This window comes from Phlebotomus papatasi, chromosome 1 (genome assembly GCF_024763615.1).
Source record: "Phlebotomus papatasi isolate M1 chromosome 1, Ppap_2.1, whole genome shotgun sequence".
Lineage (NCBI taxonomy): Eukaryota > Metazoa > Arthropoda > Insecta > Diptera > Psychodidae > Phlebotomus > Phlebotomus papatasi.
In genome coordinates this window covers 36,572,177-36,598,992 of record NC_077222.1, presented here as the reverse complement: position 1 = coordinate 36,598,992, position 26,816 = coordinate 36,572,177, and the positions used below count along the sequence as shown (strand labels likewise).

Below are 26,816 nucleotides of genomic sequence, written 5' to 3'. Positions count from 1 at the left end.
AAATAACTGACGAGTTTTAGATCTAAGGTTTAGACTTAACTACTCTAATTTCCTATCCAGCAAAGTTGTTTGGAAAATTTTGATATAGAATTGGTTTAATAAAGGTAAATTATTATAGATTCTAAAAATCAATATTGGTTGCTATTTGGGACTTTGAGACCTTCCGGATCTAAGCTAAGCTACCAGTCTGAAGACCGTTTTATCTACTGCACCATAAAATCCCGTATTTTTGTAATATAATTTGTAATAGAAGTATCCCTGATAAACTTTCTCTGAGCGGTAAAGGGATAACTCTAAAATATCAAAAAAACAGCATATTTCCTTAACTTCTTTTATCAACATAATAAACAAAAATTTAATTCGAGTTCTTATGCATATAAAAGCATAACATTTTAAATATATTTTCTAAAATTTTCGGTTCAAAATTTTAAAAATTGAGCTGTTGGGACCTAATTTTTGGAGACAAATTTTGAAAAATTACATAATTTTCGGTGAACAAGATTTTTCTGACTGTATTCATCTGACAATCTTGTTCACGGAAAAGCATGTTTTTTTTTTAATATAAGCCTCCAAAAATTAGGTTTCACTATCTAAATCAGGCCTGTGCTAAAATAAAAGCCGAAGTGAATTTGGTGGTGCCAGTTGGGATTCTCCGAAATGCCGCGAAAATTCACATTGAGAAAATGAGAAGTTTTTAATGTGAAAATTGTTTAATTCCTTAGAATTAAGTCATTTTCACAAGAAAATCCTTTTAATAATTTATTTGAATACAGTTATTTGGGTTAATTGTGAATAATTGTCGATATTACAACAAAAACATTGGGATGACATTTTTAGCTGGAAGACTCATATTCTTTTGAGCTGTCCCAAAATTCAAGATAGGTTTGAGAAAAACCCTTTTGTACAACACTATTTTGATTAATAAGGATTGCAAAAGTACATATTACAAGAAGGGACACGACCTGCTAATAAGGATAAAATAGAGAAGAAAATATTTTGTCGCATTTTAGAGATTTTTGCAACCGCAGCTCCGCCAGACGTTTGTCAAGTGAGTTATTTGTGTCTCTATCTCTCTCTCACAGTTGAATTGCGTGCGATTTAAGAACTTTAATTTCTTTGTATTTCTACAAGATTCAAGTAAAAGGACGTATAGTGAACAGTTATCCGTCTTTCAACAAAGACATCAAGAAGACAATTCATTTTTTATGAGAGTTTTTCTTTCTATTATGTCTTTTTGGCGCAAAAATATTCATCATGGCACCGTGAATAAGCGGGATTAGTGTTACCAGAACGTCAATCTGCAATTTCCATTAGAACTATCAACACAAAATTTCCGATACTACACGACTTTTAATAAGCACAGGTCTGGTCTAAATTTTAAAGATTTCTAAATGAAAATTTCATAAAATGTGCTTTGAATAGATTTTTTTTATGTCGAAAAAAAAATTAGAGAAAACATGGTGTTTTCCAGTCGTTTTGGCCCACGTAACCGCTTAACACGTTAGAGTAAACGGATCACTCAGGCTAGCATTACAATATCTGTTATAAAGGGACGTAGGCCTATGATAACAAAATCAAACTTAAGCTATCGCTTAGGAAACTCTCGCAATCAACCGAGCCCATCTTCCAGATGTAGCAGTAAACCTAAACTCATGGAAGTCATGGAAGTTAGTCTGTATGACCTAAGCGTACAACATCGTTAGGTAAAAACGATTTAAAAGTGAACGGATAGATAGTTGAATGAATTTAAGATATTTGTAGCTTTGACTAATTTCAAAAAGTAGAGAATTTTCCAAGTCTTGTTTCTAACAGTGTAGAGGTGGTAATAGACACGTGGTAGACACTGTGATTTGCTATTAAATGGCCTTATGAAGGAGAGTTAATATAATTGATCAAAATAAATTGAAAAGGGTGATCATGGAGAGAGACGGAGAGTGATGTTTTGGAAAAAAAAGAAATCACTAGGTGGCCGCGAGGTATTAGAATAGAACGATATTCCTACTACACTACATCCATTTCATTTAACCATTTTTTTCCAAGCCTCTTGCATATTTATCTTCGTAGTGCAACTCATCATTGCACTAACACAGATGCAAATAGCCGTGTAGGTGGCTGAGGTGGGAATATATCGGATGCATAATTGCATTCAATTGCAACAAACTGGTGCATCTGGGTATAAAACATGAAATTACTAATTGCACCGTATCAGTGTTCTGCAGTACTCATTGTGTTTCACATCGCCTCTTTAAGTTAGGACTTACCATTTAAAGAAGTTCATCTAAATTCGCAGTGCAATATTTAGATTATAATTCCCTTTTTTAAAAGAACAGATAACCTTTAATTAATACATCACAATGTTCAGCAAGTGTCTATTGGTTCTGTGCTCAGTCACATTGGTGTTGGCTCGAAGTGCACCAACATCAAAGAATTCAGTTACGATGGAGGATAAAGCACGATCACTGGTCGGATCGTCGGTCTTCAATGATCTGCGATACATTTACAGAACATACCAAGAGTGTTCAACAACGGACTTGACGGTGTGTCTCAAGATTAAGTTGCTCACGTCACTTGATCGCGCTAGTAGGTCTGTCGGAAATGTGTCAATTGGCGATGATATCAAATTGGTGCGACAGGAGAGCAGTCCAGTTGATGAGACTCCAATCAAGTCCACGGAAGAAATTGAAGAGTCCTTGCCACGATCGCTAAGTGACAAGCAAACTGCCCTTAATTCATTGATCTTCTCCAAGATTGTCAACTTCTTCAACACTCACACACTTCAGGTAAAGGAGACAGAGACCTAAATTTAAATTTAGGTCATGATTTCTGTAGCATGAAGATCATGTAGGGCATTGTCTAATTTCTTTGATTGTTTTAGGTTAAATTCCCAGAGTCTGACGACGTTGAGCGATCATTCGAAGGACGTGCCAAGGAGAAGAAAAACAGCTGGGTTATGATCCCTGTTATTTTAGCTGGAAGTATGGTACCCCTTGCCTATGGTGCCCTAGCCCTGCTCGCCGGTAAAGCCCTGATTGTCTCCAAACTTGCCCTGGTTCTGGCTTCCATCATTGGTATCAAGAAGCTCGTGTCCAGCAGTTCTGGCCATCATGAAGGATCTCACGAAGTTGTCGTCTCCGGTGGACATGGCGGATCTGGATGGGGACGTAGTTTCGATGCACATGATCAAGCATACCAAGCCCAGAAGCCCTAACCAACTTGTAAGCCTACTTCCTATTATCCCCCTCCCCCCAAACGAAACCCTTCCTTATTCATTGAGACCATCTCCTAGCCCATTAAAAAACTCATTACGACACCTACGACGAGGCATGATCTACCAAAAAAACAGACCTACTTTTAAGAGAAAATCATACCAAAATCTTATAAATTAGTTGAAAAAAGACGAGAAAAAAAAGAAAACATGTGAATACCTTAGAAAATGAGAGTGATTTTTGTATAAGAAATTATTTATTTTGTTTTTTGTATCGCTAAAGGTGAAAATTAACGTATTTTTTTTGTATTGAAGAAAAGAAATGAAATTGCTGTAATTATTCTTTCATAAACCAAATACAAGAGTAATTGAATTTAATTAGTCAGTCTGTTTTTTTTTTCTCTCAATGCCCCAAATTAATTAACCCAGTGATCACGTGTAGGTTTTCCTCATTTTTACGCTTCTTTTGCTGTTTGGATTATCATGGCAGAAGAAGAAAAAGAAATCTTGAGGGTGGAGAGCAATTGGACTCTGAAAAGTAAGACATTGCGTGTCTTTCATATTCAATAGGGGATCAGGCAAATGGGTAAATTTCTTTCGTAAATTCCATCCAATATAAATATTCAAATTTGGCACATTTTTCATCTCTTTTCTCTTTTTCAATCACGCCATTAATTTCCTTCCTTTTAAAACTTAAATGATCGCGCTTTAATTAGTCATTAAAGCTATTTTAGCTGTTTTTTTTTCTTTCTTTTTATTTCTATTTTTGTGATTTTTGCACAAGTTTCTTTGAGAAAAACCAGATATTGCATCTCACATACCAAATGAGATAGGTAGATTCATTCATAAGATCATGATCGTACGGAAAGCGCCTGAAAGTAGATTCATTGAGTGGGGGAATACGTTAATTGAAAGAAGATTACAAAGTATTTCAAGATCACGGCGAGACATTTGACCCATTGCACCATTGAGGTGCGTAGAAAGTTTTTTTTTATACGCAAATTGTAATTTTTTTCGCGCTTTAAGTTGATTTTTTCTCCGTCTCTTGAGCGGTTAAAGTAAATAATGATGGTTGGAGGAATTTGTAATGAAGAAAAAAGAAAACATTTCTACAGATGAGTATTTTGGGTGGAAAAAATGTTACCTTGAAGGCAACATCCGCAATGGGATGGTCATTTATTTCATTCATGCTGATATTTCTTCGATCTTGATGCCATTGTGCTTCGTGGTGAGGCGAAAAGAGTTAGAGTGTGGGAAAGGGAAGGAGGAAAATAAATTATGGGTTTCCATTGAGACTGCAGATTTTTTTTTCTTTATTTCTTTATACCACCATCATCACCCATTTCATCTTTCATTACAATATTTTCTTTTCGCCGTCTATTGAGCCACTCAAAAAAAATCATAGAGAGCATACATCACTTTCATCCATTAGCGTCTCATGAGCGACTTACCATGGTCTCATATCTCCCGTACTCATCGTGTTGTTATACCTTTTGAAGAAGACACTTGAGAAGTGATGCGATTTTGAACGGAAATTGGAGTAATACCGTTTTTTCTTTCTTTTTTTATCATACCTTCCACGCTAATTCTTTGGCAATTTCATTGTTCAATTGAACGCATGTCTCGTGTTTCTTTCACACTTGTACCATACTGATGATGGGCCCATGTAAAAGGGTGAAAATGCTGAGGAAAAACAGATGCATTTGTAGGTCGATTGGTGAATAAAGCAGATAATTGAATGGTCTTTTAGATTAATTATTGCAAGAAATTACACATGAAATCTATATCTATACAACAGAGAGACACGACATTGTAATTTCATTCCAACAATCTGCATCTTCCGCTGAAATTTCCCTTCAGCAGACAATTCTTGCATTATTGCTCAAAGGGTGGATAAGTCAAGAAACTTAAGGTGCATGCAATATTATTTGCACAGTTGAAGACACATTGTCGAAGACATTGTAGAACGTTATAGGGTGAAACGAACGTCTATTGACACTTTATGAACTCGTGTCAGCACCTATTGACACCCTACTCTGTACCATTTGGGATATGAAATTTGAACATCTCTGTTTATAGTAAAAGGTAAGTTACAGAAAAAAACGTTATATTACTTACACTTCCCTAGATACATTAAATAATTTTCAACATTTTGACAAAAGTGTCAATAGGGGTTCCCTGTCGAACAGACGTTCATCCGACCCTACCCGTTCGACAACTGATAACCCAGTCGACAGCCGGACCCTCATCACTAGTCAGGTGCTGAGGGTGGCTGAAGCATTTGATAGAGGCAATCGTCCTCATAGGTTTGCAGAATTACTTATGGCCTGCCTTCAGTTACAGTCTTTTCCCAATTATTACCATAAAATTATTTCGAAAAACCAAAAACTAGTGATTTGTTATCATAACACATTAAATCGACGACTCCATTCCATACTATGTTAAGTCGACTTATGTAAAATAGAATAGAATAGAATATTTATTTGATCACAAAATAGGACTCATTGTGATAAATTGTGATAAAGAGAAAAAAATTAAAAATAAAAATAACAAAAGAAAGTAACCAGTTAAAAAAAACATGAGGCTATAAAAAGAAAAAAAAGATGAAAAGATGCTTCTTTAAGATTCTTTAAGATTGCGTTGAAGAGACAGGAGTTGTTATCCAAGTCCAATTGCAGTGTAACAATTCCCGCCTGTAACGTGATTTTCCGTAGCATATTCGATACTTGATGAAGAGGACGTACATCCTCGAAACGTCGTAGAGATTTGTGAAAATAGATCCAGTGTTTCCGTTTATATCCTGTTAAAGATCTTAAACCTTAAATCTTATTATATGGGAAAGCGGAGACATTTGTGTCAGAAATGTCAACTCTGAATATCTGTCAATTTAATTTAAAACTTAAGTTAAAAGACTAATGCCAGTTTGAGACTGTTCAAATTAATTTTCTTTGTGAATTAAATTTGTGAATAAATGTTAATTTCGCTTCGAAACCAATATCTTGCAATAATTTATAATAACTGAATATTTATATTATATAATATATAATATAATATGCAATAATTTATCATAACTTATAATTTTAATATTGGACTTGATATTAACGGTTTTGGGCGGTGTGACCCCCGGCTCGACTGTCACAGTTGTGAATTCTAGTCCCAACCGGTGCAAATGATTGAAGCATCTGAAAGGACCGAAGGGACATATAATATTTCTCATATACATTGTAAACCGAATAAAAATCATAAACTGAACGATGTACAAGATGGCAATAAAAGCCCGATACATCGAAATAAACAAATATTATCGGTTTTTTATGAACTATAAAAATTACCATAATGATAATTAGAATATAGGAGATATACCACTCAAATTACAAGGTGTAACTTCATGTAGTACAGGTAAGTCAAAAAAAACTTGAGTATTTTATCTGAGATTTTTTACAATCTCAGCTTTTGTGGTTCGTGGTGAAATCCAGCCTTTACAAATTGAGCCCAAAATTTTGGATCTACATGTTTTAACACTAAACACAAATCACGAATATTATGCGCCAAAATTCGATTTTCATGGACATCCCGTGTGTCCCGTTCGTCGTTTAACCACTTCTGGAGACAGTAAGGAAAAGGATATCGACAAATGGCTTTCGGCAAAGGTCAGGTCAATGTCAATGGGTAGCTAGATACACATGATGTCAGATCCACCTTCCCCACCCCCTTTCGTCATCTTGGCACAACCCTCGGTTTTGTTTTCTCAATAACTTAGCCCCTATGGCATCTACACATCTCAAATTCTAGTATGTTATAGCTAGGCCTAAGCCGACCCCTTAACCCGAGCTAAAAGGGGTCAAAAATTGAATTTCAAAATGGCCAGATCTCCTATTCTAATTGTTAGAAGAAAAATTTTGGTATTTTGGAAAGCTCTTGTGGAATTCTATAAGAATCGCGTCAAGAAAACTGTTGTCGGAAACAAATAAAATTGGCTCAACACGATTCTTTACTCGTCAATTCACAATCGAATTTTCATATATTTCGAGTCGCAATGACTTCGAGTTGCATGCATTTCGAGGTCATCTGTATATAAAGAATCTCTTCTATCATAAGTTTATCTAGACTTATCTGGCCTTAACAATGGCTTATCGTCATGGTTGTGACCATTTTAAGACAATTTTCTGACTTGTAATGGCTTGGATTGAGAAAGCCCGAAATATTCATTTTTTTTCCTTAAATCGAAAGCTCTAAGGCCTAGCTATAACATACTAAAATTTGTGCCTGATACATCTTATTGTGGAAACTAAAACAAGAGGTCTTAAAGTAAAGAAAGGAGGTTTAGATACGCTTCGAGTTGTAATTCATACCCTATAATGTCCTTTGTCTAAAACCTCTTTTTCTTCTTCTACTTTAACTAGGCAAATGCCTGTTTTTCCCACAGTAGGGCTACGGATTATTTATCGTGATTGATTGTTTGAAGATGCCATGGTACTGAACATCAGCCGGAGTTGTGATTCTGATGTCCAAGACTCGTACCATCTTTTCAGTGGTCTACCTCTTGGTCTCGTAGTCGATGCTGGAAGATTTTTTTGGACTCTTTTCGCAAGTCTAGTGTCATCCATTCGGTTCACTTGATCACCATTATCGCCTTCTTTACCTTGACCATCGTACAATGTCCTGGACTTCACAGTCCTCGCGAATATCTGAACTCCTCTTTTTATCGCGTAATATCTAAAACCACGTCTTCAAATTCCATTTATAAATATTTCAGAAATATTTTTAGGCATATCTTGCGTGTAATTGGTATATTTAGTTTTTTGTAGATTAGGGAGGTCTGCGGAACTTTGTATTTTACATTTCGTTTATTACATGTTCGTGTTGCACATTTCGTATTGCAGAAACTTCGTATTCTATATTTCGTATTTTACCATTGCGTATTTCACATTTCGTCTGACATACATTTTACAAAAGCATATCAACCAATAAAATAATATAATTGCAGTTTTATGGGGTTAAGGGCGCTATGCGCGTCGCGTCTGAATTTAAAGTCGAACTTCAAGCTCTAATTATCAGTATTGCTTATTTGGGGCAAAGGGAAATTTTCTGTGTTTTCGGAAGTAATCAGTATTACCTATTAAGGCTAATGGTCTCTACACATTGGGAGAAATTTTTGTCAAAAATTGCTTTTTTGAAGGAAATTCCCTGCAACGTTGTAGGGGGAAACGTCAAATTTCTGTCAAAAACGCAATTTTTGACGAAAATTGCTCCCAATGTGTAGACACCTTAAAGGAAATTTTCTATGCTTTGGAAAGTTATCAGTAGCGCCTGTTCAATTTTTGTACAAAATTTATGAAAGACGAAATGTGAAATACGAAATAGTAAAATACGAAATTTACTAGAATACGAAATGTACTAGAATACGAAGTTTCCGCAATACGAAATGTGCAATACGAACATGTAACATACGAAATGTAAAATACGAAGTTTCCATATCCCGATTAGGGAGTCGCTTAATACATTTCAGCAGTTTTGGCGCGGTTTTAAAATGTATCTTAATTAAGAATAGGGTATCGTCCGTTTTGTTATACATGAATTATACCGAAATGTTCAGAGACCAAAGCCGGGATATACTTTTAAAGGTTTTCAAGATGATATATGATACACGACACGTAATATTCCGCTACGTAGGGGAAGTGCTCATAATTTTGGACAGTCTGCTTATAGGCATCGAAGTTCCAAGTTTGAAGTGCGATATTTTCCATACTAATTGACTTTTTTGTTACTCTCTTTTCAGAAGGGTTGTTTAGAAACTTAGAAAGCTATTTATAGTCTTATTTTTATTAAAATTAGTTTTAATACGTTTAAAAATGAATTGATAAGTAGAGGTGACCTTGGCTCTTATTTTGGACAACTTGTTTATTAATTTGTCCAACTTGACTGTAAATTTGGACAGCTAATCCGCCTCAATAGGATGCCCATTGTTCTTCATTTGATGAACCAATCTTACCAAGTCCTCTTCCTGTTCATGTAAGGGAAACGTAGAATGTCACAAGAAGCCCGGAAACTTTCCATATCATTCATTAAAGTGAGTTGACTTCGGTGCTCCAAGTACGTGCGGATTCGCTCATTCCCTGACCTTTCCGGGAGCCTTTCAAGGCATTTCTCGCTACATCTCTTTCGTAGAGATGATGCTCCTTTGTTTCTACAGGCATTTGTCCAACCTAGTCATCACAAAAGGATTGCTAAAACAAAAGCTAAGACAAAAGCTAAAACTTCACGAAATTTCGTGAGAAAAACACCTGTCCAAAATAGGAATCATCACCTCACTGGTGAATGTCTTAAAAAATTTCCCATTTTTCACACGAAAAATATAATTCACAAGGTAAATCTCACTTCAGGTCAAATGTACAAATCATCAGTAACGTGAATCAACACAATATTCAATGAATATTCAATAATAGCACTCAAAAACAGCGAACAAACTTTGTTAGTACTTCACCAAAACTAAATAAGACTGAAGTAAACACAAAGTTCTGTCATATTTCTCGTAAGCAATTGCTCACACTGAATTTTCAACAAAGCATTTTCAACTCAAATCATATTCAAATTTTAACGTATTTAGTGTTAAAATCTTCCAAAAAGAACAAATATTTAGATAGAATTCATTATTCATCAAATATTGGAATAAAAATCCATCATTTTAATCAATTTATTTTTAGTGTCCAATTTTATCCTCAAAGTGTCCAAAATAAGAAACTGGACAAAATTATGAGCCTTTCCCCTATATACAAATATAAAATTGTTTAGTTTATAGTTAGTGCGAGAAATTACAAAAAGTGTTGTAATATTATTAAAGTCTTATTGATCTTTTAAAAGTTATAATTATATTTAATTTTGGATGATAACACACAGTTATTTAATGCGGCATTTATGAAACATTTAAACAATGCTGTCCCACTTCTTACACGATTTTTTTTTTCAAAAAGTTTTTTTTTATGAATGTAAATAGAAAGAAAGCCCATTAATAGCATATGCAAACACTCTTTCTCAGAAATTGCTTACCCCTTCAGCTAATGCTGAGAATGAGGTATGAATGTGCTTAAAGATCACTTCATAAATAAAATTCACTGACTCGCTCAATTCTCAATTTATTTATTTTTTTGCTGTCGGGGCGACATTGAATAAATTTGCCCATCCAGGTGGGTTTCTTTTTCTCATGCTGTCACCAACAGTCACATCACGATAAATTTCTCTCAAACGCCACGAAATGGAAATTTAGTTTGACAACAAAAAAAACAGTCATTTTGACAAATTTGCATTTGCACACGCTGAATTTCTTTCAAAAGCCTAATGCTGCAATTTTCATTCACGAAATGTGATAAAATTTGTCTCCCTTACAAACCGGACATTTCTCTCACTCTCAAGTGACTTTTACACACCTTGCAATGGGCTAAGGCCATTAAAGATTCACGATCGCGATTCAGGGAGAGTTTCTTTACACACATTTTCTACATTTCTTTTCTTTTGCTACTTTTTTTTGAGCAAGTGTCTTTTGAGGTCCAAATTGTATATACATATGGTTTTTTTAGTTGTTCTTTTTTTTGTGGGAAACAAGTACACATACTGGATATGTGGACATTGTACGAGGGGTATGCTGAAGATGATCATGTCCCGCCCAAAAAAAAAGAGTATATCATCTTCAGAGATGGGATGTTGGGTTTAGTGCTTCTTCCGCGATGTGGTGGTGAGACAATGGCATTTGCCAATGTATATTATCTGCAGGAGAGGAGACAGAAGTGGTGTGGAGACTCTGTGCGACGCTAGATCCCCCCTTGTGGAGTAATGTACGGATTCCCCCCTTTTGGTATACTTTGGGCGGATATGGCGATCTCTTTCCGGCGCACAAACCAACATTAAAACATAGAGCCATCCATCTCCGGTGCGTCAGTCTTCGGTTAGTGCGGGGAAGTTGAGAAATCCACATATCAAAGATATAATTTTTTGAAGCACTACCATACCCATCGTCATCGTGTCGTACCTTTTTTTTCACCCATTCGCGTTATTTATTCCACCTATATATATAGCTCCTCTACTACCTCAACTTGTCTTTTTCAAATCGTCCATTAATTTAAATTCCATAACACATCGCCACCAGAGGTGCACAAGAGAATAAAACGCGGACGTCGGCGTCTTCTAGTCACAGTTCACCGGCTGCCTTCTGACCACTAACAACGTGCACTGCCTTGGTGTGATCAATCGGGATTACTAAGCGCCTCCGTCTCTTGTTCAGTGAATACAATTAGTTTAAACGTTTTTTTTTATTTTAAATAATTTAATTCAAAAACTTTAATTGTTAACAAATATGAAGTCACTGTGTGTGTTAGTTGTTGCCATAGCTGTGGCCAGTGCCAGTCCATCTGAAACAGATGGCCTCCTCACGACAGCCCTCAAATTTGTCAAGGATTGTGGTGATAAATCAATGGTTCTATGCCTAAAGGTACGTGTGCCACCCACCTATGGAATTTTTCAATATTATCTAAAAGTGCTACAAATAACTTCTTATCGACATCAATCGCAATTTCTTTTTTTTTCTGTGAAAATTTGTTACAAAAAATCAATGAACTTGTCAAAGATGTTGTATCGCGATCTTTCAACAAATTGCTGAATGACAACCTGTCCTGTATTGCCTAGTTACCCAAATTTTCTCTGTCAGTTGGAAAAATGCCCAAGTAACTGTTGTGTAAACTCTTTTAAGCCAGTTTTGTGGCAAGATCAAAGCCCATAAGACGATGAGATAACAGTTGAAAGACCGGATTCTGGAAGTAGCCATCACTGATCACATTACTGTACTCCCATTTAAATATGCCTTGCACTCTGAGAAATTAGATTGAAAGGTATATATTCTAAAAAGAAACTGTAAATTTTGCAGGAACGCGCCTTGCACTATGTCGATGGCAATCATGGTGATATCAATTTGGCTGAAGGTGTCAGCCTAGTGCAGACAGAGGCCGTTGCCACGGGACGTTCAATCAATGAAATTGTCCTGCCAGCTGAACCTGAGGCACGTGAGGCGGAAGTTGACTCACTGTTGGTGGATCGTGTGGCTCGATTCTTAGGTTCTCACACACTCCAATTCAAAGTCCCGAAAGATTCCATCCAGGAAATGCAACGATCTCTCGATGAAGGTAAATTTAAAGCGGGATCTTCTCGATTTCGGGAAGGTGTTCTAAATGTTTTATTTTTTTTTTCTTGAAACCTCTAGCTCGTGGAAAGGGAAAGAAGACCAAGAAACTCCTTCTGCCCCTCCTGCTTCTCTTCAAACTGAAGGCTGCTGCTCTCCTCCCTCTGGCCATTGGATTCCTTGCCCTGATTGCCTTCAAGGCTCTCATCATTGGCAAATTGGCCCTGCTCCTGTCCGGTATTATTGGTCTTAAGAAACTCTTCGACTCCAAACAATCTCAGAGCTATGAAGTTGTTGCCCACCCACACCACGGTGGTGGTTATGAGGATCACCATGGACACTATGCCCGATCCTTCGATGCCCACAACCTGGCCTACAATGGATACACCCAGTAAATTATTGGTTTGCTACCCTCCCAAAAATAGGTATAAGTCCCCATATTTCTTGGGGACGGACAACAAAATTTGGCGCGAAATTGGTCAATTTTTTTAGGGAATTAATTTATTTATTTAAAAAAAAGAAAAAATGACGAAAACTGAAAAAATGCCCTTATTTATTTTGACTACTCTACCAATTCTTAGATGGAAAACTCTTTTTTTTTTATCTATCGCAGTTTGTCAACAAAGATCACTCTCTATAATTTATTTATTCATTTAAAGACATAAAAATAATAGATGAAGGAAAAAAAATTGTGTTACAAATTGACGACTGACATGTCTATGGACACGATCTCTATACTTTCAAATACTTTTCTTCTCACTCTAAAGAAATGAAAGAAAAAGAACTATATAAATATTTCTAAGTCTTAAAGTTAAAATAACGATGAAAAATGTAATTTTTATAAAATATTGTATTTTTTCTTTGTTGATCGCAATAGAATTACTGTTGCATTTAATAAGTGCAAAGTTAGGATGTTAAAGATATTTTTTCTTACAAAAAAAGCGAAAAAATATTTCTAAATACGGATATTAAAAAAATATATAAAAACAAAATACAGACAGACAAAATGACAAACCAAACAAACTCAACCAAAATATTCTTCATCTTCACAAAAAAACAAACTTACCAAAATATTTCATCATGCTTTCGATCAATTCGTGATCGTGTTCGTGCTTTTTTTTCTCAAAAAAAACTTGATTTCTCGCTGAGAGAAATTTTCCCTTTTCAGTGATCGTGTTTTTTTCGTATTTATCCTGCGATTTATAATTTGTTTTCTCACATATTTAACCCACTAAAATGAATTTCTTTTTTTCTCACTCAGCTTCGCATCTTTCTCTGTGCGTTGAGCACGCACAATATCGTGATCATGATCAGTGATCTCTTGGGGGTCAGAGATATCCAAAAAGAGGTTTTTTTTGGCAATGATCGCGCGGCATACAAAGTGACCAATTTGTTTAGAGGTTGGTCAAAGGGAAAATAATGATGTTGGAAAAACAGTAAGTTTTATTGATCGCGCAGTTGCGTTGCTGATCATGATCATGTAACGGAACTGCGATGCATTCTGGGTCAACTCCAAGCCCCACTCATATCTCTTTTATGCCAATATATGATACATTTTCATACCTCCACTAATGTATACACAAGTGAGTCGTCTTAAGCACGCATATGCCCCGTCTTCAGCATACTGCGCGTCTCTCTTGGTCACTTCTTCTTTTCTTTCAAGCGCATTTTTTAAAAGGAAATTTTTCACCAAGTCTCTGTCATACATTCTTTTATTTATATAAAAATTGGTGTCACTAGACCTGAGTAGGTGATAACAAATAATTTTTCATAGTCATTTGTGGCATCTTCATCCAACTGACCGCCTCAATAGGCAAACCTACAATGGGATGTTGTCTATTCATATAAATTTTATCATAATGGCAATAGAAGTATCAAAGATTCATTTGCCTCTTTTCCTATCTTGCCCCGACATCTTCATCGTCGTATCTTCTATTTCTACGTTCTCCATCTCTCTTGCCAAACATACCACAGAAGCATAACTATTGAGATTGATTGAAGAGCTTTCATGTTAATCTTACGTGAAATTGCTTCAATTACGCACGAAATTGATCGATTTATCTGATGACTATTTAAACAGTTTAATGAGTATACATTTCTTAATCTACTTTTTCTCCCTATTTCTCTAAATCCACAATTTGCCTCTCTGCACGCACTCGATCATCCTATTAAGTTATTCAAACATGCAGATTGCAATAACATGTAAAATAAATTTTTTTCTTAAAAAAAATCACTGGATCACTAAATACTTCTTTTTCACACTAAAAAAAAATAGCGTGCATTAAGAGATGCAAGAAAAGGTTAAATATGTTGATTAGAGAAATCATCAAAATGCACGTAAATTTCATAGATTGTAATAGACTTGACCTTAATAATGATTGTAAAGTGAATGATCGCTTCTTTTTGACCATTTTACACTCTCTCTCTCTCTTCTCTTCACACTGTACCAGTATTAAAAAATAATTATTCTTATAGATAACTTCCTCATCTTATGCCCTCTTTCATCATTGTTCTAGTAATTTATTGTTGTATAAAGTCGAGAAATAAATGTTATAACTCTTCAGAAAAAAATATATATTACTTGTTTTTCATTACTTCGTCTCGTCTCGATCATCGATCTGCTTTCCACTTCTGCGACTCTTTTTTTCCCAGACGCGCTGCTTTGGCGTGCTTTCATCAAAAAGCTATAATTGATATCTACTGGACGTCTCTACAAGGTAATTTTGGGTAAACTAGCCATTAAATGTTGATCTTTCACGTCGTATTAATCTCCATGATTGCAATTTTTTATATGGAGAAGATATGAATGAAAATGGATTTGCTACACTTTGTCAAGCAGACACGTTAATCAAGCTTTGGAAGACTTTTTTTTGTGTGCAGACTCCTCTCTACTGAAAATCAGTGATATCACTTTCTCCACAATCCATTCTCACTCGATCATCTTGCCTGGGATGCAGCAAGAAGAAAAAAAAACAGCCCGCATCATTCGATAAGCGGAAAAAGAGATTGAGAGACAACAAAACTTTCCACAAATACACGAGTCGTGTCAAACATTGGAAGATCTTTTCAAATTTAGGTTAATTTTATTAACAGTTTTTTCCTCCTTTTTTTTTATTTTGGTCATTATTTGCATTTAAAGACATCCGCGTCTGTTTGGTATTCTCCTCTCTTAACCTTCCATTGGGCCATAAGTGTGTTTACGTTATGTACAAACACGGAATAGCATCTTAAAATCAACAATACCACCAATTTATTTGCAATGTCTTGCAAGTGTCATATCTTCTCCCCTTTCTTTTATAACCACCTTGAGACCGGATGACCAATTTAATTTTACCTCAATCATCCATCAAATTCACTCATGTATGCTGGGATATTTCATGATAAAACGGGATTTTCACAATCTTCATAGGTCAATTAGTGGATTTTTATTGAGACAGTGAAAAGTCAAATTCCACCTTAATCCATTTGTTCATCTTTCTTTTGACCACACAGCTAGATCACTTAAGATCGCCAATAAGATCACAATCTTGAAGCATTTGGTGGCCTAAATGTAATCAAAAAAACGCGGAATTTTAAAAGATTCCACCAATTAAAAATTAGGTTGTTTGATGCCCTCAGAAGAAAATAATAATAAAAAAAAAGAAATGCTTTTTCCAGGTGAAATTGATGTAACGGAAATTTCAACTTGTCCGTCACAAAATCGCCTAAATGTAGACAAAAATATGATCTTCCACTTGAATTAACACCATCAGTTACTCTTATGCCTCTCATGGCATTGATACTGCTGACCTATATTCCCACTGCACTTAGGCTCCCACTTTTCTCTCAAGTTTCTCAGACAAAATTAAAGCCTTTTAATTGATATTTACAAAATAATTAGTAGTTGATCACGCGTAGCAAGACATGATCATCAATGCTATTCAAACATCTCTTTCATCACTCATTTCTAATTTTTGAATTGAATTTTATTGCAAATTCCACTTTCTCATCTGCAAAGGCACACAATGAGCAAAAAAAAGAAGACTCAGAGAATTTTTCCCCAACCTCTCACCGAATATCTTCACTTGATCAGTATTGTTCCCATATAAGATGGCTAAAGATGCAAGATATTGATTGTTGAGAAAATCCCATGACTGTGGTTTTTCCTTTTATTTATTCTTAGGTGCATCGCAAGTCTCAATCACAAGTTCAATATCATGCATCTTGGATGTGTTATTTTCTTGAGAAAACTTCACATGAAGTCAAAACCAATAAAGCCAGATTGTCGATGTCTGGAAATCCGTCTGAATACTTTCTCCTGGGTTGCCACCGAAGTCGTGAATCTCTTATGATGCCGGTACACATTGGACAAAAGGAAGAGTTCCAGCATTTTACTTTCCTTTGCGACGATGCCAGAGAGGGAAATTATGATAATAACATTAGCAATTCAGCAAGTCAAAAAAAATTTTTAAAAGAAATATCATAATAAATTCATCAGACTTGCTGGAGAAATTGATTCTTGTCCGGAGTGAGAGTTATGAGTCGCTCATGCGTTCCTCTTACTCTATCGAAGACTAGGGGCTTCTAACTTGCAAAATATAAAGATATCTTTATTTTAAAAAAATGAATAGCCTAGAAAACTAAAATCTGTCGAACCTACCTTTTGCAAAATATTTAAATTCCAAATTTTAATGCAGCTTGATCGACTCGACATACGTATTTAGATATTTATCAGCTATATACTATCAACTATACATATATCAACCAAACTTTTGTCTTTAAATCTCAAAATCCAAAGACAATGACCAACCTCAAGCCATAAAGAATAAGATTTTTGATCAGGAAAATTACATAAAATCGAAATTTGCATGATTTTCTTTCTTAAACCTATTGAATATGTCTATCCCACTCTCTCGGACTCTTCTTCTTGTTTTAAACATCATAACAAATTAAATTTAGCTCAACCGAATTTCGAGTGCGAAAGAATGAGAAATACGGTGGTGGCATTACTTGTAGCCTATATTTACTTATGGCTTCGTCGCAATTTTTGTCAGAAAATGATCCCGAAAACCAAAAAAAAAGTGATGTATTATCATAACACATCGAATATTTTTGATTTTGAGGTTTTTCGAAATTATTTTACGACTTTGTAAAGTTTCTTTTTCGAAGGGGCCATAAGTAAAGACAAAGGCCACAAGTAATGTCACTACCCTATATATGTAAAACCGGTGGCAGGGGTGGCAGTCAAAATCCCGAAAGCCAAAATCCCGAAATCCAAAATCCCGAACGCCAAAATTCCGAAAGCCAAAATCCCGAATGTTCAAAATCCTGAAAGGGATGAAATTATATGGGGGAAAATGTTTAGAATAATTTTCCAAGACACAGAAGATTTCCCTTTGCCTCCAGAGAGCGCGGGTGCAATCGTGGGAGTATCTATGACACTTTTAATAGTTCGGGATTTTGGATTTCGGGATTTTGGCGTTCGGGATTTTGACCGGGACCACTATAAGCACCTGAAACATTCAGTTTTCGAAAAATGTATGATTAACACGAAAACAATTCGAATTTTAGCGTTTGCAACAATCCAAAAAAAATTGAGTAATAAAAAAGGGGTGGCAAAGCGTCAACAGGCTTTGCGAAATGCTCGAACTCGTGACTTAGATGCTATACCGCAAAAGTACTTTCGCATCATTTACCGTTTACCGGTTCTCAACCGATTTGACCCGATTCATAAATCTCTCAAAAGATCCCCCAAAATAGTTTTAAAAGCAATAGGATTGATTTTCAGATAAAAATTTTTTATCGGTTATGAACCGGTTCATTTTCGATTCTTAAGCGATTGGAACCGGTTTAGTTTTGTCGGAAATTCCGAGACCTTTCCAACGACCCCAAACATGACTCCATGTGTCTTTTTAACCTTTGACCTTGAAAAACCGTTATTAGGAATGATTCAACGGTATTTTCGTATATGGACGAAATGTTCGCCTGAATAATCTCTGAAACATATCCAAAAATGAAAAAAATCGCACGACGCGTTTTCGAACAATCCCAAAAGCATAGTTTTGGAGGGGAAGGGGAGGGGTGGGGAGAAAATGAGGGGCATGTTAACGATCCTTGGGCCGACTTATGGGGGGTCCCCCGAAGGTCCCAAGTCTCTATCTCTAACCGTTTGGCCTCTAGAGCTGATGACAGCCGGACTAGCAGACGGACAGACGAACAAACAGCGTGACGACATTTCTCAGAATCGTCTGTTAAACGATAAAATTGTTAAAAAAAAAAGTGGTCTCCGGAGGGTGGAAGGTGAAAATTTGGGGTGGATTAAAAAGTCGAGGGATTATATATACTGCTCTCCCCGTAGAGTTCGAGCAGTAAAAGTAAGTAATAAAATAAATAAAAGAATTTTCTGTTACATTTTAAGTTATCACATAGAAATTTTTAGTTGAAAAGCAATAAAACAATATTCAGTATATGGGAAGCTGAATTTAATCTTACTCAAAAGTTTGAATTCTTTCTAATAATTTATTGCTAAAGAATCGTAACAATAGAGTCGTTCAAAATTTTTGTTCCGCTGATATTCGCAGTTAGACTACCAAAAGGGGTGTGATGTGAATATATGTTTTTTAAATAATATAAAATGTATTGTTTCATAAATATTTAACAAATATATTTTGTAAAAATACTTTATTATTGAACTATTTTGAACAAAAAAAATTGAAAACCATAAAATTTTTTAGTTAAAATTAGTTAAAGTTTCATTATATTATGGAAAACAGATTCAATATAATATGCTTTACTCCCTTAAAAGTCATACATTTGGGAAAAAATGTGATTGAGGATCTGTTTATAAGTTAATGTTTTGTGTCCTATTAATATATCTCTTGTGTGATCTATTTTCCGTGTTTAGTAATAATATTTGGGTCCAGCTACGATGGTAAGTTGAGGAACAATAATGTCTTAAAATTTTGTTAATTTCCCATTTTTTTTTAATTATAATTAAATAGTAAGTACTGAAATATAGGGACTTGTAATATTCTCAAGAATCTCTCTAAGTCAACCTTGGGATCATTTATATTACCTTTGCTTTACTAAAACCGTCCCTTCTCAAAAACCTCTTCGAAATTCGAGCAATAAAAACGACAAGGGATATTATTGTTAATTGAATAGAATAGGGAGTATATTTAACAAGGAATCCCTCCTGATGAAATAGACAGTATTTTAACAAAGATGCTCCCCTACTTTAATAGAATTTTAAAAATAAGCTTCATTAAGAAAAAAATTGAGAAATAAATTATCAAAATTAATTTTTAAAAGCGCTTCGAAATCATAAAAGTGCGTCGAAGCAAAATTTTCATAATAAATTCAATACCAACAGAAACTGCACTTTGTTCAATGTTTTAAGAATTCTAGATTTGAAGATGTGATTTATTAAACTGTAACATTACAAAAATGTATGAGAAGGTGCCAAAGTTCGCCAAAAATGTGATAAGCCCACCAGAAAAGCTATGCAAGCCATTGTGAGAAGGCGTCGACCTCGAGGCAGACCTAGGACGAGGTGGCTGAATCAAATTCAGAATCTTGCCTTGGAACGCCTCAGGATCGAACCCGAACATCTTCCTGAAGTGGCGGAGGATCGACAAGCGTGGGTTGCTAATTTGGATGTCATGGGCCCGCGACCCCAATAGGGATAAGCGGTTGAAAATGAATGAATGAATGAAAAATGTGATAAGCCATAAAACCGTCAAATTCCTACAAAAATAATCAGTTTTATTAGTTGCATACCCCGAATGGTCAAAGGTCTTTTAATATCTGCTTCTTACTCCAACTCATCGTTTTCCCTACTCATGATACTTTGCGCGAAGATGGCAATAATTATAACCAGGGAATTTGCAGAAAATTTCGCTAATTTTCACTTGGTTGCACACAATGAGCTACAATTTCGCATTGTGATCTCTTTCTCTCAGCCATATTTCCTGTCGGCTGGTCATTTTTTTTCACGTAAATCTTCTCTACCAGTAGCCAAATTAATTAATGAATGGATCCAAGTTGCGATGAGCCAAGAAGGCACAAAAGTGAACGAAAAATGACAATGAAATTGAGTTAACAATGGCATTGAGTGAGACAAAAATTGACCAAGACGATGATGGAACGTCCAGAGAAAGAATTAAAATGTTCGTTGAGTGAAAAACTTTCGCAATTTCTGTGCAAAAATTCACTTTTATTTTTTATTCTTCCACCAACTTCCTCTTCATGCGTCGCAATATATGGAAATTCGCAACAATAATCCAGCAATTTTTGCTATATATTCATTGAAAGCCCTCAAAAATAGTTCAGTCGTGCAAGAATTCCAACAACAGTTGGACCGCAGATTGACACAAGAAAACATCATGGAGTTCCTTCCGCATTTTGTTGTTATCATTTTGGTTATCATTCCAAGTGCAAAGTGTGAATTGAGTACCTTTGGATACTGCATCAAAACTAAGCCTTATTTGGGAGTTGTTTCGTGTTTAGGTGAACAAGCCCTACATACCCTTCAAACTATTGAGGAAACAGATAATTACACAATCATCAATGGATTATCAATGGTGCGAGATAGTGGATTTTCAATGCCAAGATCAATTCCGTTCAATTTCCTCGACCGTGACTCACTAAATTTGAGGTATAAACAAATTCACTTTCGTTTACCAAATTTGTGCCACTAAAACTCATTGTCATTTGGTTATGGATATAATTGATACTAAGTTGAACATTACACATTCAAAGAAATTTTTTTTAGATCTGTTATATCACAAATAAGTGACACTTTCACTCAATTAAGTATCTACATAATATGATATGCATGTAACACTTTAATAGATTTTTGGTGAAGTATTAGACTTGTTTAGCTGTAAAAAGTGTTTTGAAGTGACCGTCTAGTCTACCATCCTAATAAGTAACTCTAGTGTTACTTATAAGAGTAAAGTTAAGTGTTTTAAAGATGTGAAAAGTCTTTCAGGGTCAAGGGAATATCTTTAAGAACTTCTTTAAGAACGCATTGGTAGAATCTAAGGGCCACCTGTTCGACAGAGAACACCCACTGGCAATTTCGCCAAAATTTTGGAATTTAATTATTATATCTAGGAGAAACTGGGCCACTACCAAACACGAGGTAGCACCAAACACTATTTTTATTTCTAAACTACTTTGACTACCTCTACCTATAAATTTATATAAGTCCTGTCCTCTCGAATATCTGATTCCCCTAATAAAGTGCAAGTAATATGACTTTTCATTTATCTACCCCGTTCTATCACAATACCAATTTTGAAGAGTTACATTAGGGGAAAGTGAGGCACCTTTGAAAGCGGGGCACCTTAGAACTCGGAATTTTTCTCCTATGTTTAAGTGGAACTGAGTGATATCATAATGTAATTTAGCTTCCCAATCTATTTGTGCAGCTAAATTATATCACAATAAAGCTCAATTCTATTTAAAAGTAGGTGAAAAATCTCAATTTCAAAAATGCGCCACTTTCAAAGGTGCCCCACTTCCTCCTACATGCGACTTAAATCATTGCTTAGTATTTTATTTTATAGTTCGAAAAATATGGATCAGAATAAAGGATATTTTTAAAATTTTAAGCTTATTTGAGTTTAATATAATATAAGTAAATGAACAATAACATTTTTCAACAATTAACCAATAGCTGATTACTAGAGCAATCAAAACACCGAAGAATGACAGATATTTAAGGACTATAGATCACTTAGAAAATGAGCAATTTTAGGGGAAATTCATGCAGTTTTAAGTATTCATGATTTTGGACATCATAACATTGAGGGATAATTAATTAATAATTTATAAGTTTGAAAATATATGGCAAATTTTAAAATAACCCGTAACCCAAGAGAAACTATAATAGTCTAAGTTCACTTGAATAAAGTTCATATAAGTTTTACAAATCCCTCCTTGGAAATTACAAGAGACCAACTAATTTTCGGCCATTTTTTAGGAGACAGCATGAAAAATTCAACTTTGTTTAAATAAGTATCTGAATGTAATGACTGAACAAAATCAATTTATTTCTTTTCTATTTGTATGAGCACTAATATAAACATCGAAATTTTTATATTTTTACCTTTCAAAATATGTTTTTTAATGAGTTAGTTCCTTTTCGTTCTAAATTATGTGCAAATTTTGCTGAAATTAGAATGACAAGGGATCAGCTTGCTTGAGTTATTCCCCTGTTTCACATAAATTTGAACGATAAATATATGTATTTTGTGCCCCTTTACTTCAAACAAAATTATGCAAGTAATTAAAAAGATTAAAATTTTGAAAAATGTTTCTAATAACGAAATTTAATGACTTATATCATCTGAAAATTTATTAAATTGTCTTTCTAAGTGCATTAGAATCTCAACATCGCAAAAAAAGTGAGTTGACCCCTTGTAATTTCCAAGGAGCGAAGATAATCTTAAAATTAAATTTCCATTACCTGAAACTGCCACACCTTCCACTATACATTAGAGAATACGTGCAAAAATTGTGTGAAAGCCTTTGAAAAGAGTAATAAAACTTATTACAGGAGTCAATGAACTATCTCGAATCTGAAATACATTCGTTGTAGTTCCGTCAAAGACTTTTTCGCATTTACATCCATTTAATTTTTTTTATATATTTTTCATATCTCTTTTAAAACATCAAGAAAAATTGTTTTTTTTTTTGGAAAACCAAGAAAACTGCAAATTTTAATGAGGAACTTTTTAAAAATTGTTTTACAAAGTATTCTTTAGCTTTGAGGATAGGTTTTTGACAAAATTTTGCCGGTTTGAAGTTTTAGTATGATATAAAAATAGGCGTCTTTGAAGCTTGCGATTATTGATAGAAATAAAATCGGAGATATCAAGTTTGGAGAACTTTAAAGTAAATTTAAAATGCATATAAAACAATTCCTTGAAATTCTTAAGATACTTCTTAAACAATGACAAAGCGATCAATTGTGTTGTACAGAGCAATTATTGAGAATATGAATCACTTTCATATGTTAATTATTTTTTATTAAAATTTTTTAAACATATTACGCAGATTAAGCATATCATTTCAAACTATCAATCGCTAAGTTTTTTCTGTTTTCTTTTTGTAAAATCATTTAAGTAAGTTTCTTTACAACCAAACCTTCTGCACTGTGACCCGAGTTGTAATCCGACCTCTGCCTGTTAAATTTCTATATTAAACACTTGGGAAATCAAATTCTTGTTGAGAACTATTTTTGAAGTCTTTGAGGCTATCTAAAACTAAAACTAATGCTAAAGGATAACTGATGAAGTATATTAAGATTTTGTTAGTTTGAGTTCAGATACTTTAAAAATTTGTATAACCAATATGAATCTGAATTATTTCTGATAAAAATGCATTTTGTTACAGGAATTCTATACAGTCCTTTATTTATAAACAGATTCTTCATTCAATATAGTACAATATTTTTCAAAAAATCTATTAAAATTATAAAAATTACGTTGCACTAAATAATAAACAGGTAATTTTTTTAGAAAAATTGGAATATAATTTTTTATTGGTTCCTTTTACAGTGATTTCAGAAAATAAATTCAAGACTCCTCTGAAAATAATTAGAAAATAACTAATTATCTGCTTTATTAAAATTAAAATTCAGTTCAGTTTTATTCCAATTCCTTTGGGTATGAAAGACGTGATTTATGAATCTGTCTCACCATCTTTGCTCTTCAAAATATTACAATTTCTTTGAGGAAGTGTATCATATTTCTCGAGAGTCTTTCTCACAAAAACAGAATAACTGAATTTAAAGTCTAAGAATAAAATTTAATAAGTCATATTTAAATAGTATCCATTTAAATGCAATTGCAAAAGACACAAAGACCGTAGAAAGTCAATTAATGATATTTATTATTAAATTCACGTTTCAAATTCACACACTCAGACTCCCATCATGCATTTCTCATGCAGTTTTCACCACTGTAATGAATATTTATGCAAAGAATTTGCACAAAAAACTATAACTTTTTTATTAATTAGTAAGCAATTTATTGTTTATGCATTAACTATAAAAAAAAACCATTGTGATACACTTTAAATTTTCTCAGAGCATTGCTGGATCAAACTGGTGTTATTCTGAGTCAAAGATCATTGCAATGGGATTTGGGATCTTTCTATCCAGGATTGATGATGAAAGTTGGACCAGCTGGAGATGCAAACAGTGTTCTGGAATTTGTTATGGACAATGTCAATCATCAGGAACTTGATGACCGTGCTGGAGAACCATCGACAGGTGCTTATTCTTTTAAATTTTAGGCATCTATCCATAATAAAATATTTTTAATTTCAGCTCGATTGTTAACAAAAAGCTTGCTCCTACCCTTTCTCCTCGGCTTTAAGTTCAACTTAGCTGTGCTTCTTCCCGTAATCTTGGGTATCCTAATCTTGATCGGAAAGAAAGCTGTGTTTTTAAGTAAATTAGCTCTACTTTTGACTGGAGTTTTCGGAGCAGGTGGAGTAGCATCGCTATTCGGACTTGCTACTAAACCCATCAGTGGCATTGGACTGGGATCATTCAACACCTATCACCACGGACATGACTACTACAAGGATTATCGGGACTTCAAGGACTACAAAGGTACCCACAGGCACTATGAAAGTACAACAAAACCCTATGAACCGGACCACTTTTACGATTTTGAGAATAAATTCTTTACCAAAAGAGGAGGAATGAGTGGCACTCATATCTTCGAAAGGGAGTCCAATGACTTCAAAATGGATACATCCACTGAGTCACCAAGTGCAGCATCGGAATTTGTGTCAAGAAATGATTACAAGAATTTTGCATGGCATACAATTAAGCAGTGACGGAATTATTATCCATTATTGAGAAATTTTGTGTCATTTTCACCCACAGCTATTTACACACCTTACCAAAGAGCACAAATAAAATATTTTTTGACTTTTTGTGGTGTTATTATTCCTGATTAATTGCATATTAACTCATGATTAATAGTGATTTAGTGGTAAAATTTACGACTAATATTATTTAGAAGTTAATTTCAAAGAAATCTATTAATTTTAATTAACATAAAATACCCTTTATTACTCATAAAAGTGATGCTGGATAGAATTCGAAAACTTGAGACATATTATTGGAAATTTAACTAGGAACACTATTGTGTACCTAGAAAAAACTGCATATTTATTTCCAACAAAAATATGTAAGGGAAGACTTTCAGGCTTCGCACAGACGGTTTCAAACTCCAAACACTTCATATTTTTCCATATTCTTAAAGGAATATGTAAAAAATATGAAGTGTTCGAAGCCAGAGACTGTGTGAAGCCTGAAAGGGTAAGTGTGCCAAATTTCGGCATAGTTGCATGCAAGCGCCAAAGTCTCAAGTTTCAAATGTAATATGTTTAATAGAAATTGATTTTTTACATTCTTTCTACTTTAGGAGTGTTGCTTAGAACCTTGTAGACAGTTTATCATCTTTATTTACTTTAAAATTATTCTTAATACATTTTAAAATGAATAAAAATGTAGACATAGCTTTGGTGCCCTATTTCGGCCACCTTCATTCTCATAGTTTCTTGCTCTTCGGGAATTATTCCAATATCTTTTTCACGTCATTTCGTTTGTCGAAGCTACATTTTTTGCTATTCTTTTGAATTGTATAATCTTTAGAGTATGTAAAAACTAAAAATTCATGAAAGTTCGAGGAACAAAAAATGTGGCCGAAATTGCAAGCTGACCGGAATTTGGCACACTTACCCTATCTCGAAAGAAATGTGATTTTCGAATCATTTTCTAAAAGTCGATTTTGTGGAGATTCTCAAAATTGCTAGGGCAAATTTTGTCAGTCTTCAGATAATTTGTGACGTTTTGCTCTCGCAAACGTTAAAAATGTCAAATAAACATATTTTTATAGGAAATTTATTCCTGTACAATTTTGTCGAAGATATTTTTTCTCTATCTTAACGAGAAATGTGCTTAAATTAAGCTAATCAGTATTGATATTTTCTGTAAGCCAAATATTCCAAAAATAGGGCTCAAAATTTCATTATTTTTTTATTTTATATAATCCTTCCTCGAATCCCTTGAAACTTTGTAAGTTTAAGAAGGTTCATGAAGGCTATTTATAATAAAAAATTTCAAACCTCAGTCTCTTTTATTTTAGAAAATAGTGAATATTGAAATTTTCGTTTTGACAAATTTTGCCCCAGTCTCCCCTACTCCTAATATTTATTTTCGAAAGGTTTGACAAATAAAAAAAAAATTCGAATAACGAAGCCAACATTTGTCATTTTGTTTCCTGAATAAGAAAGCGTGCACTGTAATTTTAAAAAATGATTCATTTTTTTGTATAGTAGAATGTAGAAAACTTGTGCTTGCATATCTTATATTTCCACGATTTCATTGGCATTTTGATCATTTTCAGAATCTGTTTTTATCTAAAAAGAAATAAGATT

General features: G+C 34.2%; 2 protein-coding genes across 2 annotated transcripts; both read left to right on the top strand.

The window, feature by feature from the left end:
• The first annotated feature begins 597 nt into the window (after nt 1–597).
• On the top strand, nt 598–3,583 carry LOC129798995 (uncharacterized). The gene is made up of 2 exons (XM_055842558.1): nt 598–2,780; nt 2,876–3,583. Exons 1-2 carry the CDS (start codon nt 2,355–2,357, stop codon nt 3,206–3,208), a joined length of 759 nt encoding a protein of 252 aa, XP_055698533.1. The 5' UTR covers nt 598–2,354; the 3' UTR covers nt 3,209–3,583.
• A 7,481-nt stretch (nt 3,584–11,064) lies between these two features.
• Nucleotides 11,065–14,942, top strand: LOC129798994 (uncharacterized). Its single transcript, XM_055842557.1, has 3 exons — nt 11,065–11,687; nt 12,120–12,375; nt 12,453–14,942. The coding sequence occupies exons 1-3, from the start codon at nt 11,553–11,555 to the stop codon at nt 12,764–12,766; spliced, it is 705 nt and encodes a 234-aa protein (XP_055698532.1). The 5' UTR covers nt 11,065–11,552; the 3' UTR covers nt 12,767–14,942.
• Nucleotides 14,943–26,816: the final 11,874 nt, after the last annotated feature.